The sequence below is a fragment of the Harmonia axyridis genome, chromosome 1 (genome assembly GCF_914767665.1).
Source record: "Harmonia axyridis chromosome 1, icHarAxyr1.1, whole genome shotgun sequence".
NCBI classification, from domain to species: domain Eukaryota; kingdom Metazoa; phylum Arthropoda; class Insecta; order Coleoptera; family Coccinellidae; genus Harmonia; species Harmonia axyridis.
In genome coordinates this window covers 11476747-11493157 of record NC_059501.1, presented here as the reverse complement: position 1 = coordinate 11493157, position 16411 = coordinate 11476747, and the positions used below count along the sequence as shown (strand labels likewise).

Genomic DNA, 16411 nt, shown 5'->3' with positions numbered 1-16411 from the left:
AATAATTTTTATCAAATGCAGTATCATATGATATTCATAAAAACTGACCAGATAATAAAATATCACGAATAAATTAAAAATGATAATAATAATGAATTTAATCTGATTATTTTGGAAAAATATAACTATGGTTTAGTCTGATTTTTGTGGATTAGTTTTATTTTTACATACATTTTATATAAACAAAATTCTGCCTATTTATTTGTAATTATTTCTAATTCATGATAACTCATATGACCATAAAATACTTTCGTATAGGCAAGCTGATTACTCATGAATTAAGAAAGATAGACATCGATTTCTACTGCTTTGTTATATGTATAAATAGATATCAAAGGATAAGTTTTAGATAATCGGAATTGATTTCTGATTTTCTGGGGAAGATTCAATTCTCGTTATACTAAACCAAATTTCCTGATAATACTAATCTCCTTCGCCAGTTACGCTACTGCGATTTTGTAGCAAGTTTTCCGTTGAACCTCGTAGTTACAGATATTACTTATGCAAATATTCACCTACACGCGAAGAAACTCAACATTTACATACATTATAGAGCCAATTAGTTCAGCATCTCATAATCCAGCGCATATCCCATTTAATCGATATATCAGCCTAACAAAACATAACGCGACTTTACTTGAAGATAACGAAACCCAGAACCTAGCAGATAACACAGCAACAAGTCAATGTGAATTAAAGTGCGAAGAAAATTTTGATGTACCATAACAATAATTGTATAATATACAGCAATTCACCGCCTTTCCAGTGGAATTGTATCAAAGTGCCTTGACCCCTAGAGAATCGGATTTAAGATTGGAAAGTACAAATCTTCCGGTGTTTTTGTTCCATTCTTCTTATTGCTACGTACAGAGAAAGTGCTATTATTCAGTGAAAATGGTTACCGAATCGTCAGCATCTTTCCTTGGGCTTGATTTGAGTACACAGCAGGTGGGTTTTTAGTGTTGACACTTATTCAACAGGGAGTGAAATTGATTCGGACATTCTATTGTTGTGTCAGGTAGAGGTTATGTTTTAGGGACATCAATTTAAAGATCTGTTTTGCGCTTGCGTCAAGAGCAATTTCCTAATTTAAGATGAGACTATCGTTTAACTGTTTTGAAAAAAATTATTAATTTTTAAATTTTGAAAATTTCCATTGATTTGATATTTGTTCGATTCCATTTTCATGAATTATAAAGATGAAAGTACCCATACATTCTGACTGAATTTTAAATGGGCACATATTTCACCGAACTATTTTTTTTAAATTTTCATTATATGTATAGATAATTATACGATCCTAATATTTTTCATATTAACTCTATAGATTTAAAACATTCTTATAATATTTAAGTCAGATTAAAGGTACAAAGTCACTTGGTCAATGTCGTACTCACATAAATATTTTTTACAAACTTCCTATGGAAGTAAGTATAATAAGTAAGTATAGGAATAACCATTAATGTTTCTAAATTGATGCGAAAGACGTTCGGGGATGAACTTTCATCAAAAATTGATGAAATTCTAGAATCTACCTAAACTGTAAATATTCTGGAAATAATATACCAAGATATGAAATACTCAACCTAACGTAACCCCTATCTGATTATCATTATAGTCCCTTCAGGGGAAAGGAATTTGAACAAAGAAAAAATTGAATATTTCGCATCATTTTATAAGTAGGTATCTCATCGCATACGATGAGTTATCATGAAATTGATACAATATTTCATGTTGAATAATAATTATTCATTCCTATTGACCCTATTGTATTAAAGTAGGTATAGGTATTAATATATGGATTTCAAAATGAGATTTATTATTCTTCTTGAATGGTCTAGTTGATTTGAAGGTCAAATATAATAACATTTCTAATGAGTATCAATTGATTTGATGATAGTCAATTTCGCATTTTGAGAAAATTTTATTTATGTTACTTGTCTCTCATTAAAAAAAGCAATTTAAATTGAAAAATAATGCAAAATTTTCACTACGACATACTATCAGAAAAGAATTATTTCACAAAAATCAATTTGAAAAAATAACTCTTTTTCTTTTTATTTTAAGTACCCTATAAAGTCGCTAATGAATATTTGGTTATGCTTTGGAATTGAAACAAAATCAAGAAATACAAGAAACAGGTTTTATAAATAGATCTCGCTTGAAGAATTGAATAGGTACAACTTTGAATGACATAGGTAACATAATATTCAGTGAGTCATCAACTCACTATATCCTACTGACCGATTCCATTCTGATGTTTTTATATGGGAAAGAAGCGTTTTTTAAGACATGATCAGATTCGCAAGCAATCTAATCCAGTGGTGGGACAAAAACTAATGAGAATATGATGAATGAAGTAAAACACTGCTAATGTAAGAATCTGTATATGAATTAAATTTCAATATTGCATTAAATTGAAGAAGCGATAATATATGGTTTTCTTTTTTCCTCTTCAACGGCGTTCAATTATGCTAAAAACATTTTTGCATAGGTAGTTTCACTGCGCATATTTTTTTAACCTAAAACTGATGTTTGAAGAAACTCTGATACAAAAAAAGGTTGGATATTAATATTAATGTTTAATTAAATTAATTGAAAAAAATGATTTGAATTGGATTGGGACTATTTCCGTTGAACTGTTATACAAATACTCACATCATAATCACAGAGATACGTATCCAAACTTAAATCTCGGTATCCATGACATGTGTAGATAAAAACAGGAACATAAGTTCAGACATTTGAAAAAAATATTCTAAATTCATAACTCCGAAACTTAAAAAAAGGATGTCCATAGATTTTTTGTTGAAAATTATAAAATAAAATTATTGTAAACGAATGACTTAGTAGTTTCCTTTGCAGCTGAAAGCCGTCATTGTAAATGAAAACCTGGAAATTTTACATGAGGAAACAGTAATTTTTGAAACACATTTGCCGGAATACAGGACAAATGGAGGAGTAAGAGTAAACAAAGCAAATCCTCATGAGATAACAGCACCAACTATCATGTGGATAAAAGCCTTAGATCTTCTAATGGATAAACTCATAATTGCAAGTGTGGACTTCTCAAAGATCGCTGCTATATCTGGTACAGCACAAGTGAGTACTACCCTATTCAACTCAAGGGTACTATTCTTCTCGATATTAATTTTGTTACGTTAATTACGTTCTCAGTTTTTATACCCTAGTCTATGGAAATAAGAAGCAGCTTTATTCAGTTTTTATTGAATTTTCCTTTCCAAAAGGCATTTCATATCATCCTGAACAAGTTTGGTTTGGTGTTAGACTTAGATAATGGTGTAACAAGACTGAAAATAACATACTGTATACAGAGTTCATTTTGGTAACGAAGATTAAGGAAGCATAACTGCCACAATCATTGGCAGATTATTTTTGTATAGAATTGTCCAGAACGTTGGAAAATGCCAAAATCAATCTTATTCTTGTAAGATATTCGTATATCTCATAACAAGATCAAATATGATTAAAACTTCCTTGTTCCCTACTGTCAAAAAGGTAGTATTTTAGTCTTGTTATATAATATTATGCGCAAAGTACACCGTATGATAAAACTCGAATACTCATATCGAATTCCATCAAAATCAGAATAGCAGTAAGCAAAATAAGCTCCCTGGGACAAAAAATAATTAAATTGGTGAAAACTTTCTTCATGATAAACCAGAAGACGGTTTTATATTCGTTATTAGTTCATGTTATAAAAAAAATATTAAGATGATAAGAAAAATATGCATCTTCGGAAAACATCAATATCCTTAATTTTTGACGAGCAATTAATGATTTTTGGAATCAATCAACAGCAACACGGTTCTGTGTACTGGCAGAATGGTGCCGAAAAAACATTAGGCAACTTGGATTCATCGAATTTTTTACACACTCAACTAGCCACAAGTTTCTCCGTATCGGACAGCCCCACATGGATGGATTCCACAACGAAAATTGAGTGTAGATGTTTCGAAGAGGCAGTTGGAGGTCCTGAAGTGAGTTAACAGTTTTTTGTTCAAAATCTGAATAAAGTATGTTCGAAATTCTCATCAGAATCTTGCAAGGATCACTGGTTCCCGAGCTTACGAAAGATTCACTGGCCCCCAAATAGCAAGGATAAGTACACATAGACCCGAAACTTTCAAAAACTCAGAGGTAAGAATACAATTGAGGCCCATTGTATGATTCATTAAAATCCTTATGGATTAGAGTTTTGTCTTGCAGATTACACTAAGTGTGACCTACATCGTCTCATACCTCCAATACATAAATATATAGTGTTGTTGTCTTCTAAAATACTTCTTCCGCAGAGAATTTCACTAGTCAGCAGCTTCCTCGCATCACTATTCTTGGGTAGAATAGCTCCAATAGACTACAGCGATGCCTCTGGTATGAACCTTATGGATCTGAGGACTAAAAAATGGCATCCTCAGCTACTTAAACTATGCGGTCCTGATATTGAAAAAAAACTAGGTGATCCTGTACCTTCATGCTCGTGTTTAGGGACTATATCACCATATTTTGTTGAGAGATATGGTTTCAACGAGAAGTGTAAAGTGATCGCTTGTAGTGGAGATAACCCTTCTTCGTTGATAGGTGGGAAACTGGAACAATTTTCTATATTTACAGCATTCGCAAAAACTGAGAGATTTCATTTCAGGAATGGGCATAAAGGATGACTGGCTTGCAGTGAGCTTAGGAACTAGTGATACTCTTCTAATATGGCTTTCAGAACCGAAAACAGTTCTGAATGGACATATTTTGTGTAATCCACTCGATCCCAATGCTTATATGGCAATTCTATGGTAGGTAATCGATTCTCAGGTGAATCTCGTGTTGAAGTAGATTGCATTAGCAACTGTTTCCGGTAATGGATGGCGGAGTTTTCTCAAGTTATCCCGAAGAAAATATAAAAAAATTGAGCTTTATACTTTAACTTCATCTTTTGGATTGTGTTCTATTTGGGGCAATATCTCTTCATGGGTAGGGCAGCTCAAAGTATCAGACAACTAGCTCTATGAGACATCTGTCAAATTGCGGACATATCACAGTACAAATTTCTTGTAAGAGGTACCAAAAGTAGACATTTGCTATTTCATTGTGTTGAAATCTAGCCTTATACTAAGCTACTGGGCAACTAATATATATTTTATTACTAAAACTCTTACAAATATTATCATTTCATTCTTGAAATAAGACTTCCATTCTGACAACAATTCAAGTAGAAGGAATTAATTATTATTTGTTACTAACAAAAATTTTTTTTTAAATTTCAGTTTCAAAAACGGATCTCTAGCCAGAGAAAAAATAAGAAATCGATATGCAGACAAATCATGGGATGAATTCAACGAGCTTTTGGAAAGCACCCCAAGAGGAAATTTTGGTTATTTAGGTGACCTGATAAATAGAAATTCATCTTTATTTACTGTTATATTATAAAATAAATTTCAGGCCTTCATTTTGACGTCGAAGAAATTTTAATTGCGGCATCAGGAGAGTTTAGATACAATAAAGAAGGTAAAAAGTTGTCCAAGTTTTCCAGCAGTGAAATAGAAATACGAGCAGCCATAGAAGGCCAGTTCCTCCTGAGGAGGTTATTCGCAGAAGAAATTGGATTCAAAATAGGTGAATATTTAACAATACTATGAATATTTCGGTTTTTAAGTTTCCATAGCGTTCAGCACTGGTTTGAAACTGGTCTGAAAACTTCGTTCCAAAAATTGTTTACTCATTTTTTTTTAGGAAAAGGAACTAAAATTTTAGCTACTGGTGGAGCATCTTGCAACAAGTCGATACTTCAAGTTCTTTCCGACGTTTTTGGCTGCCCTGTTTACACACAAGTACGATGATCTTGTTTTTTTTAGGATGTATTCTTATAGTTTGATTGTTACAGGATAATGTCAATTCTGCTTTGATTGGAGCCGCTAAACAAGCATTAATAGGATTTAATAAAGAAAGAGGGGAAAACAATCGTGCAGATTATTTAACTCCAAAATTGGTTTGCGAACCATATAAGAACTCTGAAGATATGTATGGTCCAATGGTTCAAAAATTAGTTCAAATTGTGAAAAATATTGAAAATGAATCGAAACAAATCTGATAGGTAGTAAGGTGATTATATTTATACTAGGAAATACCCGTTTTCCTCAAAATATTTAATATTTGTTATCTTCCATTAAATCTCTTTTTTAAATTGCTTTTTCATTTCTATTTCTTTTCATGAAATGGAACATTTCACTTTGTTCAAAATAAAATATCTACTCATCCCATATTTGTTTACATGTATGCATTTCAAAAATTGAATTTTTGTCCAGAGTAAAACATGGAAACTATTACAACTAATTCTATGGAATTTGACACACAAATTTATAACTCTCTATCCTGCATTGAACCTGGAAGTATTAAATACTTCCGGGCGCAAACAAAATAAAAAAAATTATGGTTTTCGCTCATCATAAACATTATACCTGCATCTATATTTTATGTTTGAAGCAAAAAAAAACTGGTTTTTGCCTTAATTATGACTCAACCAGTGGTTTCGTGAATAAATATAAGATCAGCTTCATTTGAAAAATGTGCCGAACAATGAAATGTTAACATATCAAATATTTGTTGTAGCAATTTGCTCGTAGCTTGAATGCTTTATATGCATCATTATTGTTTTCATACCATTAAAAAACTCTAAGAAGAGAGTATAACAATTTGCACAATACCCATATTAATTATTAAAATTGTGGAAAAAAAAAAGAAATTAATTATTAACATGATTCATAAAAATCATACTTCATACTAAATTCAAGGTTAATAATGAAGACATTCAAATATCATTCTGCAAGAGAAGAAAAACAAAACAAATGAGGAAATCACTGTTGTGAAGTCAGAAGGTGCTGCTCCTGAGGAGTTTTGCGCCTTGCTACCTTTAAGACCACAAATCTGTGCCTATATAGGTATATATCGGGTTTCCAAGGGTGCAATTGGTGGATTAATGAACGAAAATTCAAAAGTTCCTGTCTTCACATCAGTGCAATATTATGCTTCAATTTTCTAAGGTTTGGACGCCACTATATCAACAAGAAATTTTGCACGAAGCTGGAAAAAGCTATTCTATATATGTATATATACGCAAAATTTTAATTCGGTTGGATCTGTTGTCACTGAAATATTAGGTTTTTGTTTTTTGATATTTTACTTGAATTTTCGATTGTTCTGATGACGCAACTTACTTGATGTAAATCCATTTAATTAATATTTAAGTATTCTAATTAATCTTTTGTTATACAGTAGCTTCTTTTGATTTTTACATTTTGAATAACTGTGATTCAAAATAACAGAATAATTGTCAAAATGTAAGAAATCTGAGAAGTGTACAGCGCTCAAAAATCATTTAGTCTGATCGGCAGACATAGTCATTCATATAATTATACACATATTTCTTTTCTAAGGGTTATCTCAATCATCATTAAGCATATCAATATGAAAATTTGATAACCCCTCAAAGGTTAAAAAATAGATATTCATTATTGAATTCGCTGAAATTAATGTACTTAGTGTGCGACTAAAACTACTTTAATACATAGGTTTAAATCAATTTTTTATTTGGCCAACATGGAAGTGAATATAATCAAAGGTGAAGAATTTGAAAGAAAAATTACGTCGAACTTGGGAGAATTGTCATTGTTAGTTTTGCAAACTTATAAGGATAACATAGTTCAGGTGAGTTGAATACTAGTCTTGTGGTGATATAATTTGAAGGATCCAAAGCAGAAAATCGAATAACTTAAAAATGAAATTTTAAATCAGTTCATAAAGAACGAATGAGTGTACCAAATGAACTATCAGACGGATATTGCAAATCGAAATTTCAATGTTATCGAATTATGATAATAGTGGAAACAACACCCAATCATTACTTATAATACAATAGGTATAATACCTCATAATGATTATTGAATCTTCTTAAGTTTGAAGCAGTGGCAGCTCGTCAAGTACGGTAGGGTCTGCATTACCGTTCCAAAAATTCGAAACCGAATTTTTACCCTATTTCAACATATGGTTCCCATTTATTCAATAAGCAGTAATAAATTTTATTTCACTTCATAATCAATATGAACTCACAGTGGACATAATATTCTACTGAAAAACTTCATCCCATATTTATATGTTTTCATCAATACTGAATATCCGATATTTTCTCTTATTTATTAGAATCAACAGCGCTGATGAATTTTTCATTATGTACGAAGGGTTCCTTATATATTTCGGAAATGGGTTACACTGATGACTGAACGTCAAAAGCGGTATTACCATCGTAAAATATGAGAATTTTCGACATAAACGTAAACACTACTATACGTTTTAATATTCGGGCTCAAATTTTTTGTTTGCTATGTCTTGAAAAATTGGTTTCGGCAAACTTGTGAACATTTTTGTGCAAAAATATAAATTATCTCTACAAAAATACATCGATGAACCTTATTTGACTTTAGGGGATGAAGCACCAACCAAAACCACTGTTTGGTGAAGATTGTCTAAAATCAGTTGTTCTGCCAAAAAACATAGAATTGCAAAAACTTGGTTTCATCACAAATAGCATAAAATGCTCAAAAAATCAAATAGCGGTGTTTCAAAAGACGTTTATAAGATCTTGACTGGTCTTGGTATATGCATATGAACATTATGGCCCCAATACAGCAGGGTCTTCCAAAAAGAGTCACATCCAACAAAAATTAATCGTAGCCGAAGCACTTCGAAGCAAATGATCATTTGTTTCTTCGTAACAACCGGACAATATGGCTACTGAAGAATTAGAGCAACGTAGAACAGTTTAGCTGAAGTTTTTGAGAAAATTCGAAAAAATGGAACAAGTGCGTTTCCGATTGGTCAAAACATCGAATTAATGGGTCATCCCCCATATAATCATGATTAAGCTCCCACTAACTTCTTCTTGTTTCCAAATATAGAGAATAACACCAGAAGGTGATGCCTTTAAAATGCATATTTTGGAGCTACCTGTTTCGTAGTGGAAAAATTGGTTTAAACGTATGGACAATGTTTTAAGAAATGATAAAACTGTTCAAATGATATTTTTCCTACCCATTCCCGAAATATAAAAGCATTTTCTGTTTATACATAGTGAATATTCAAAGAGTTTGAATGATTTTTTTCAACGCATAATTTTGAATTGAGGAATTTTCGTTAAAAAGTTCTGTTGAAGAATGAAATTGCATATTTAATCTGTTTAAAAGATCACAACCAAAGTAAAAAATATTGGAAGGGTGCCGCTTTATTCATAGAACATGCCCACAAAACGGTATTCATTCTCTCCAGCAATTTTAAGAAAAAAAAATATTTTGGAGCGTGTAAAAGGAAAAACCTTAAAACTTTTCTTATATTGTTTTCAGCAGAGATTTAACCTCTAAAAATATTCTAACTCAATTGGTAACACCCTATATAGACATTTACCGCGATCCTCAAGCATATAGTATACACGAAGAAAAAGTTCGATTAGGTCGGACGTTCGATTCACACTGAATGAAGATCTCAACTCAACCTGACCATCGTCGCAGCGTAAGTAGTCCAGGTAAAACTGACGATCTACAAATCGTCAGTTCTGATCGACAGGTCACCGGAAGACAAATTAACAGATTGATGAACAAACCACCACTAGTATTAAAATATTTCCTCTTTCGAAAAATTTTCCTCTCAAATAACTCCCCTAAATGATCTTCTTACCATCCCAGATAGATGCCGAAACCGGGGAAAAACTGACATGTTGGATGATCCTCGAGAAGGCGAAACAGCTGGCAAGATTCCTGATTGAAAACGGCGTGAACCACGGCGATGCAGTATCAATAATGAGCGAGAATAGATTAGAATTCTGCGTGGTAACTGTAGGTGCCTTTTTTGTAGGAGCCACCTTGGCTCCAATCAATCCTCAGTATACAGCAGGTGAGTCGACAACAACCCCTGGTAACATTCAGAGGAAAAACCGGCCATTTGTGTTTTAGGGGAGCTGAATCACGTGATGGGTTTTTCTAGGCCGAAGTTGATATTCGCATCACCGAGTGCTATACCTTCAATAAATGGATGTATCAGGAATCACAGTTATGTGAGATCTGTGATTGTATTCGGGGATGGCAAGGAATGGAATGGTTTTAGACATTTCGACGATATCGTACCAGGTTAGAAGTCTATACATCATCATGTTAAGACGTCGTAACGTCGATGATATTTGTAAGCTCGAAACATATCGTTTTTTCATTTGATCACGATGACCGTCTCTAGAGCGATAACTCTCGAACGGAACAAGAAACTTTAAATTTTCCGAGTAGGTTCAGATCTCAAATACCGCTGTTTAGTTTGTGAAATGGTAAAATTCTACTAGGAGTCCCTTAAATATGGCTGTGTGTGATTTTGATTGGGTTACCAAAACCAGAGAAAATTTAAAAAAATCGAAAATAAAATTAACCAATGTTAGTAATAATTCTAACGTCTATGTTGAGATTCTGAATGTATGTTCAGATGTGTTCGTTCCGCCAAATAGAGTTGTTAAAAGGAATCATTACTACGTAGTTGCTCAGTTCAAAACAAAATTAGAAATATTTCGTCTTAAAAATCACCGATTTGTATGAGGTTTTCACATAATTTCCTTAAACAATAATCTAGATGGAAGATGGTAAATATTTTTTCCTACTAGCGTTTCGAAAGTATTACCTTTCATACGCATTGATGTTTGGAAAGTAGTAGGTACTTTTCCAAATTCGTGCGGAAAAAAGACCTGCTATTCACTTTCCGCACGCATATGCATGCAGAAAGTGAATATCAAGGGTTTTTTCCGCATGCAAATATTAAAGAATCGCATCAGTCATTAAATTTTGGAATGTCTCTATGAGCCAATCATAAAATTCAAACGTTTCTCTTTATCGTTAGATAGCATTTCAGGCTCAAAATTAAAAAATTACAGACATATTTCGAGCAAATGAGCGATCGGTTCGTAGGATGAGTGCTCAAAAAGCGGATGAATGAGTTCATACCTACATCTGTTCCATAATAATAATAAACTTTTCAAAACATTCTTATATTTTTCCAGCAAAAATAGCGAGACCCACAAATGAGGCTTTCACGGTTCCCCACTACGATCCCAAGGAAACCATAGCAACCATTTTATGTTCTTCTGGTACTTCCGGTGTACCCAAAGGTGTAAAAACTAGCCATGACAACATCACAGCATGTCTCGATATTTTGAGGTGACAAATTGAACATACAAAGTAATAGGTAATTAATAAAATAAAGTCATTGTTACAGCCATGAAATTAGTAAAATGAATATCGATAAAAATGAAGACCGCACCGATTCGATGGTTGGAGTAACCCCATTTTATCATTCCTTTGGCTTTTTGACAATGTTTACACATCTACTACGAGGAAAGACATTGGTTGTGTTTAGAAAGTACAAATTAAAAATTTTCTTGGATGCTATCGTGAAATATAAGGTGAGTCACCCTGAATTGGGGTCAGGAGCTTTTGAGCGCTCGTCGTTCATGCACCAGAGGAGACCACAGAACTGTAATAGGGGATACATACTGACAGTCAAGCTGAAATCAATGTATTGAGCTCACATATCATTGATTTCTAAGATGGTACTAGAGTGTCTAAGGAAACTCAACGTCGTATAATAGGCCTGTTTAGTCTGGGTTCACAGTCACTCGGAAATTAAAGAAATGAAGAGGCCAACATACGTGCCAGAAAAGGAGCACAAACTCCTTTCATTGCCCAGAACCTTCCTGTGGTATAGGTAAATGTACTTACAAGAAGGAGTTCCAGGACTAGGAACAAAATAAAAGAGAAACATTCTGCCGAAATCTTCCTGGATTGGACAATTTCAAAGAGTTTCTTCGAAACTTCAACTGTGAGATCAAGGAAGTATTTGGATCTTAGCAAGAATATGCTACACCTCCTCACTGGATTCCTTACAGGTCAATTCAGCCTCAGGAAGCACCTCATGAGAATGAGTAATGCAAAAAACGACGAGTGCAGCTTCTGTGGAGAGGAGGAAGGAACTCGAGATCACCTGGTGACGAAATGCATCACCATCGCAAGCCAAGGCAAAAAAAGCTTTGGACAAGAGACTTGTAGAAATGAGGAAGTAACCTCCTTGAAGCCATTCTAGATACTGGAGTTCATTAGAACTCTGGAACTAGAGGGCGAGCTGTAGACTACGACGACTAATGGCGAATATTTCCCTCCTGTCAAAAATTCTTTGTATATGGAGAACAATTACCGAAAATTACAGTGATAATAGCTCTAATGGGGGCTGCATTAGACCATTTGGTCACTATGCAATGAAACTCCCTCAAATCTATAATCTACAATCTAGTTGGATCCTCAAATCTACAATCTAGTTGGGTCTGTTGTTAATGAACGAAGTAGTCTCAATACACATAAAATGAATCAAAGTACCTATACCTGACCAATCAATCTAAACTGATGTTGTATTCTTCTGCATATTTTTTTTTAGATAAGATCACTGGTTATTCCACCTCCATTGATAGTTTCTTTGCTGAAAGATGAGATAGTCAAGCAATATGACTTGTCATGCATAAAGGAAGTTTACATTGGAGCAGCAGCTATTGGAAAAGAAACGGAATTGAGTTTACAGAAAAGGTATGATTTGGTTGAGTTATATAAGCTAGAATAAGAACTTACAAGGGCGGAACCAGAGAAGGGGTCATCGGGGTCATGATCCCCACTAGGCTGGGTCTAGATATACATTCTCATTGATTAACCGTCTCCACTTTTTTTTTAACTAGATGTTTTATTCCAAAAGTTGATTACACTGATGAAGATGAAGGCATAGAAATTGTTAAACAACCCACAGACGACTATAAACTTTTAACAGACAATACGCCAATTTCAGTAATTGAAGATCAAAATCGGCTGTGGAAGTTAAATGGTAACGGAATCAGAATATTTCGGAGAGGATTTAATATCACATAGAATTTAATATATTATAGAAAATTGTGATCAGATCCTGTAATATCCTAATGTAAGAAAATTTTGTTGTGTCATTGCTACACTACTAGTTAGTTCTTTCCTTATTTGTTTTTAATTAGGTTTTCTATTATAATCCCTTCCTTGGCATAAAATCTCGATTTGCTCTTAAGTACTTTTCAAACCAACAGAATAAGTTCTTGTATGTTTAGTGAGGCGTCCTGAGCACATTTTTAAAGTGAGCCCCTCTCTCAGGATATCGAGGTGTTTCATTCTGAGACCACTGATGGAATCATCAGTGTGGTAACTCAATGGTCCCTGCCATATACACCTCTCATCTCCACAGTGGAGCGTGGTGACTTTGCTGTGAACTCAAACTTGAAACTATTCTTACTAGAATGGCCTTCTACGCCATCTGTAGGGCTAGCAAAAAGCCATTACACATGAAATTCTGATGAATTTTGTCAAATGGTGTAAGTAGAAATGTGTTTCAGATTCAAAATACGACATGCAGCCCAAAGTTATGGAATGACTGAAACAACATGGGGTGTCATTATGAATCCACACAGCAAAGCTAAGATGGGATCAGTGGGTAAAATACTACCCGGTATGATGGCAAAAGTAAGTACAATTTTGAAAACAATAAAGTCGAGAAGATTACGAACTTGGAGTCAGGAACTTTTTGAGCCATCGTTCATTCATGTTCCAAAAAACAATATACATAAATATATTAGAGATGAGATTTAAGTCTTCGTTGTCGGTTAGTTTATCAAAATGATAAATTATGTTGTTACGATCCTCCTAGAGATCGGCATGAACATTCGAGTGATTATTTTACATATACAAACTAAATTTCTACCCAGTTGGGTCTGTTATTGTTACGGAAATATTGTTAATATTTTTCGTTGTTTATTCGCGACTTTACTATGGTTTTAGTGACGCCAACAACAAATGTTTTTTTCGAGATTCTCATACCCGAGTCGCATTAAGGAATTTCATTACAAAAAATTGAAAAACTCAATATTATTTTATAATTTCAGGTTATAAATGAAACTGGAAAACCTTTAGGTGCTTACCAGGAAGGAGAACTATGTTTGAAAGGACCCATGATAATGAAAGGATACGTAAAAGATGAAGCTGCTACAAGAAGCTGTATAGATGAGGATAACTGGCTCCATACGGGAGATGTAGCTTATTATGACAATGAAGGATTCTTCTTTATTGTCGACAGATTGAAAGAACTCATAAAATATAAAGGATTCCAGGTGGAGTGGTACATACTAAGATAGGATCAAAACTTACTGCGTTTTTTATTTTCAGGTGTCACCTTCAGAGCTCGAAGACTTACTAATTTCACATCCAGCAATTGCAGATGTAGCTGTTATTGGTATACCTGATGAATATGCTGGCGAATTACCAAAAGCTTTTGTTGTGAAGAAACCATATTTTGCTTTATCAGAGGAAGAAGTTCAGGATTTCGTTTCGAGTAGGTACACCTTGAAGACAAAACAGATTCAAGGAATTATGTCAATTATGTTTATTATTTTACCCACCCTCCTGGGCCCTTCTATGGCTTAGGGTTAGGACAATCAATCGAGTTCTCTGTAAAGGCCAGTGCCATAATCCAAGCAAAAAGGCTCCATTTGGTAAAACCGCTTTATCAAAAAGTCGCCTTTAAAGAGAGCTTGAAGTAACTTCGGTTCCATAAACATAATACGATCGTCTTTTAGAGAATGCTTCCCTTCTGAAAACTAGTAATTTATTGCTTGATTTTTTTGACGAAAAGCAGAAAAAAAAAGTAAGAGCGAACGAAGGTATATACCTTATTTCGAATATGTAAATTTTCATGAGAAGGTTTCTTTCGTAGTCATAGAGCATGCGTGAACAAACTGGTTCCTTTTTTCTTGTTTCAGTTTGTGGCAGGGCCGGCGTTAGGGATCAAACAATAAAGCTACCGATTCAGGCGCCTGAATTTGGGGGACGGCAATTCGGCCCAATTTGCCTTGATTCTTTAAATCAACATATGGTTTTTCCGCTGCGTTTTCTTCTGTTCGCACATTTTTTTGTCTTGTTGATGGTTTTGAAAGGAGAAAAGTAAAATTATTGCAAAAACGAACAATAACAGAACGAATTAGTTGCTCACTAGACCGATTATGTTGACAGCAAAATGTATGAAGTGCTGTATGAACTTCGCGAACACATTTATTATTTTCAATGTAAATTTTCATAATTTCGAAGCCTCTTTCTGGCGTTAAACGATTCAGGTTGAATTATCAAACTCTTCTTCTGAAAAGAAATGTCAACACAGTTTGACATTCTCAACTGCCAACCCATAGTCAACAATCATCTAAATTTCTCATTCAGATAAAAAAACGTTAGATAGAGCAGAGAGATAAAGGAATCGACTACAACATAGGAGTGAGAGGGATGATATTTGCCTCAGCTGACGGGAGGCACAACATAGTTTTGATTAGTTCTGCATATTGAACTCATCAACAGTATTTTATCATTGGTTGAAATTCAACTCTCCTTCATGTTCACCTGACCGGAGTCTCAACCTTTCTCTCTTTAATGTTGGAGTCAATGTTCTGGATTGTAAGATCGTCGAAGAGCGCATCTATGTATTATCAGATCATTGCGTAGGGAGCTAATGAGTAATGATGCGAATGTTCTGAACGGTGATATATGAATACACATGTAAACCGAACGCGATATTATAAGTATATTTTTAGTAAAATATACTTTTTTTTGGCATCTCTGACGAAAATTTTGTAGTCCAAATTTTTGTCAGAGATGCCAAAGCCTCCTATGCAATTTATGAGGAATAATAGTACATATCTCTTGATTTGAATTTCAGAAAATGTCTCACCGCATAAGCAGCTACGTGGAGGAGTTACATTCCTACAAGAAATTCCTAGAAATCCCAATGGCAAAATTTTGCGGAGGGTTTTGAGAGATAATGCCCAAAAACTCAAGTTTGTCCATAAATTGTGATTCGACTAGAAAATATCCAATAAATCTCATTCATTTTTTGTTTTTTTTTTTTTGGACCGTTTTATCAGTTCATCACAATTTCTGTCATTCTCGAATTTTGAGCCGGTAATGGTCCTAAACTCAAATTATAAGATTCGACTGATGACGAATCTATGCTCAAATTTGTTTTTCTTTGTTTACAAGTTGAAATTTTCATTTGGATGTAGAATCATCACATCACATCATCAAAATGAGAATAACCTCAAGAAGAAATATTGAAATAGAAAATTCAACATGAATATCAAAACCGAAAACCTTATATTTTAGTGACAACATATTCGATCGAGTTGAAGATTTGTTAATATATAGGTATGTAGAATAGCAATTCAAACTTCCTGCAATATTTTGTGTTAATGACCATAGGAAATTTAAGCCGTATATCG

General features: G+C 33.7%; 2 protein-coding genes across 2 annotated transcripts; both read left to right on the top strand.

The window, feature by feature from the left end:
* The first annotated feature begins 528 nt into the window (after positions 1-528).
* LOC123688824 (xylulose kinase-like) lies at positions 529-6194 on the top strand. Its single transcript, XM_045627549.1, has 10 exons — positions 529-948; positions 2866-3102; positions 3822-4001; positions 4060-4161; positions 4317-4602; positions 4667-4811; positions 5283-5398; positions 5458-5631; positions 5749-5846; positions 5900-6194. The coding sequence occupies exons 1-10, from the start codon at positions 895-897 to the stop codon at positions 6104-6106; spliced, it is 1599 nt and encodes a 532-aa protein (XP_045483505.1). The 5' UTR covers positions 529-894; the 3' UTR covers positions 6107-6194.
* Positions 6195-7523: 1329 nt separating this feature from the next.
* Positions 7524-16027, top strand: LOC123680837 (4-coumarate--CoA ligase 1-like). Its single transcript, XM_045618954.1, has 10 exons — positions 7524-7719; positions 9747-9954; positions 10014-10187; positions 11096-11252; positions 11311-11497; positions 12523-12668; positions 13490-13616; positions 14036-14260; positions 14316-14481; positions 15853-16027. The coding sequence occupies exons 1-10, from the start codon at positions 7612-7614 to the stop codon at positions 15987-15989; spliced, it is 1635 nt and encodes a 544-aa protein (XP_045474910.1). The 5' UTR covers positions 7524-7611; the 3' UTR covers positions 15990-16027.
* Positions 16028-16411: the final 384 nt, after the last annotated feature.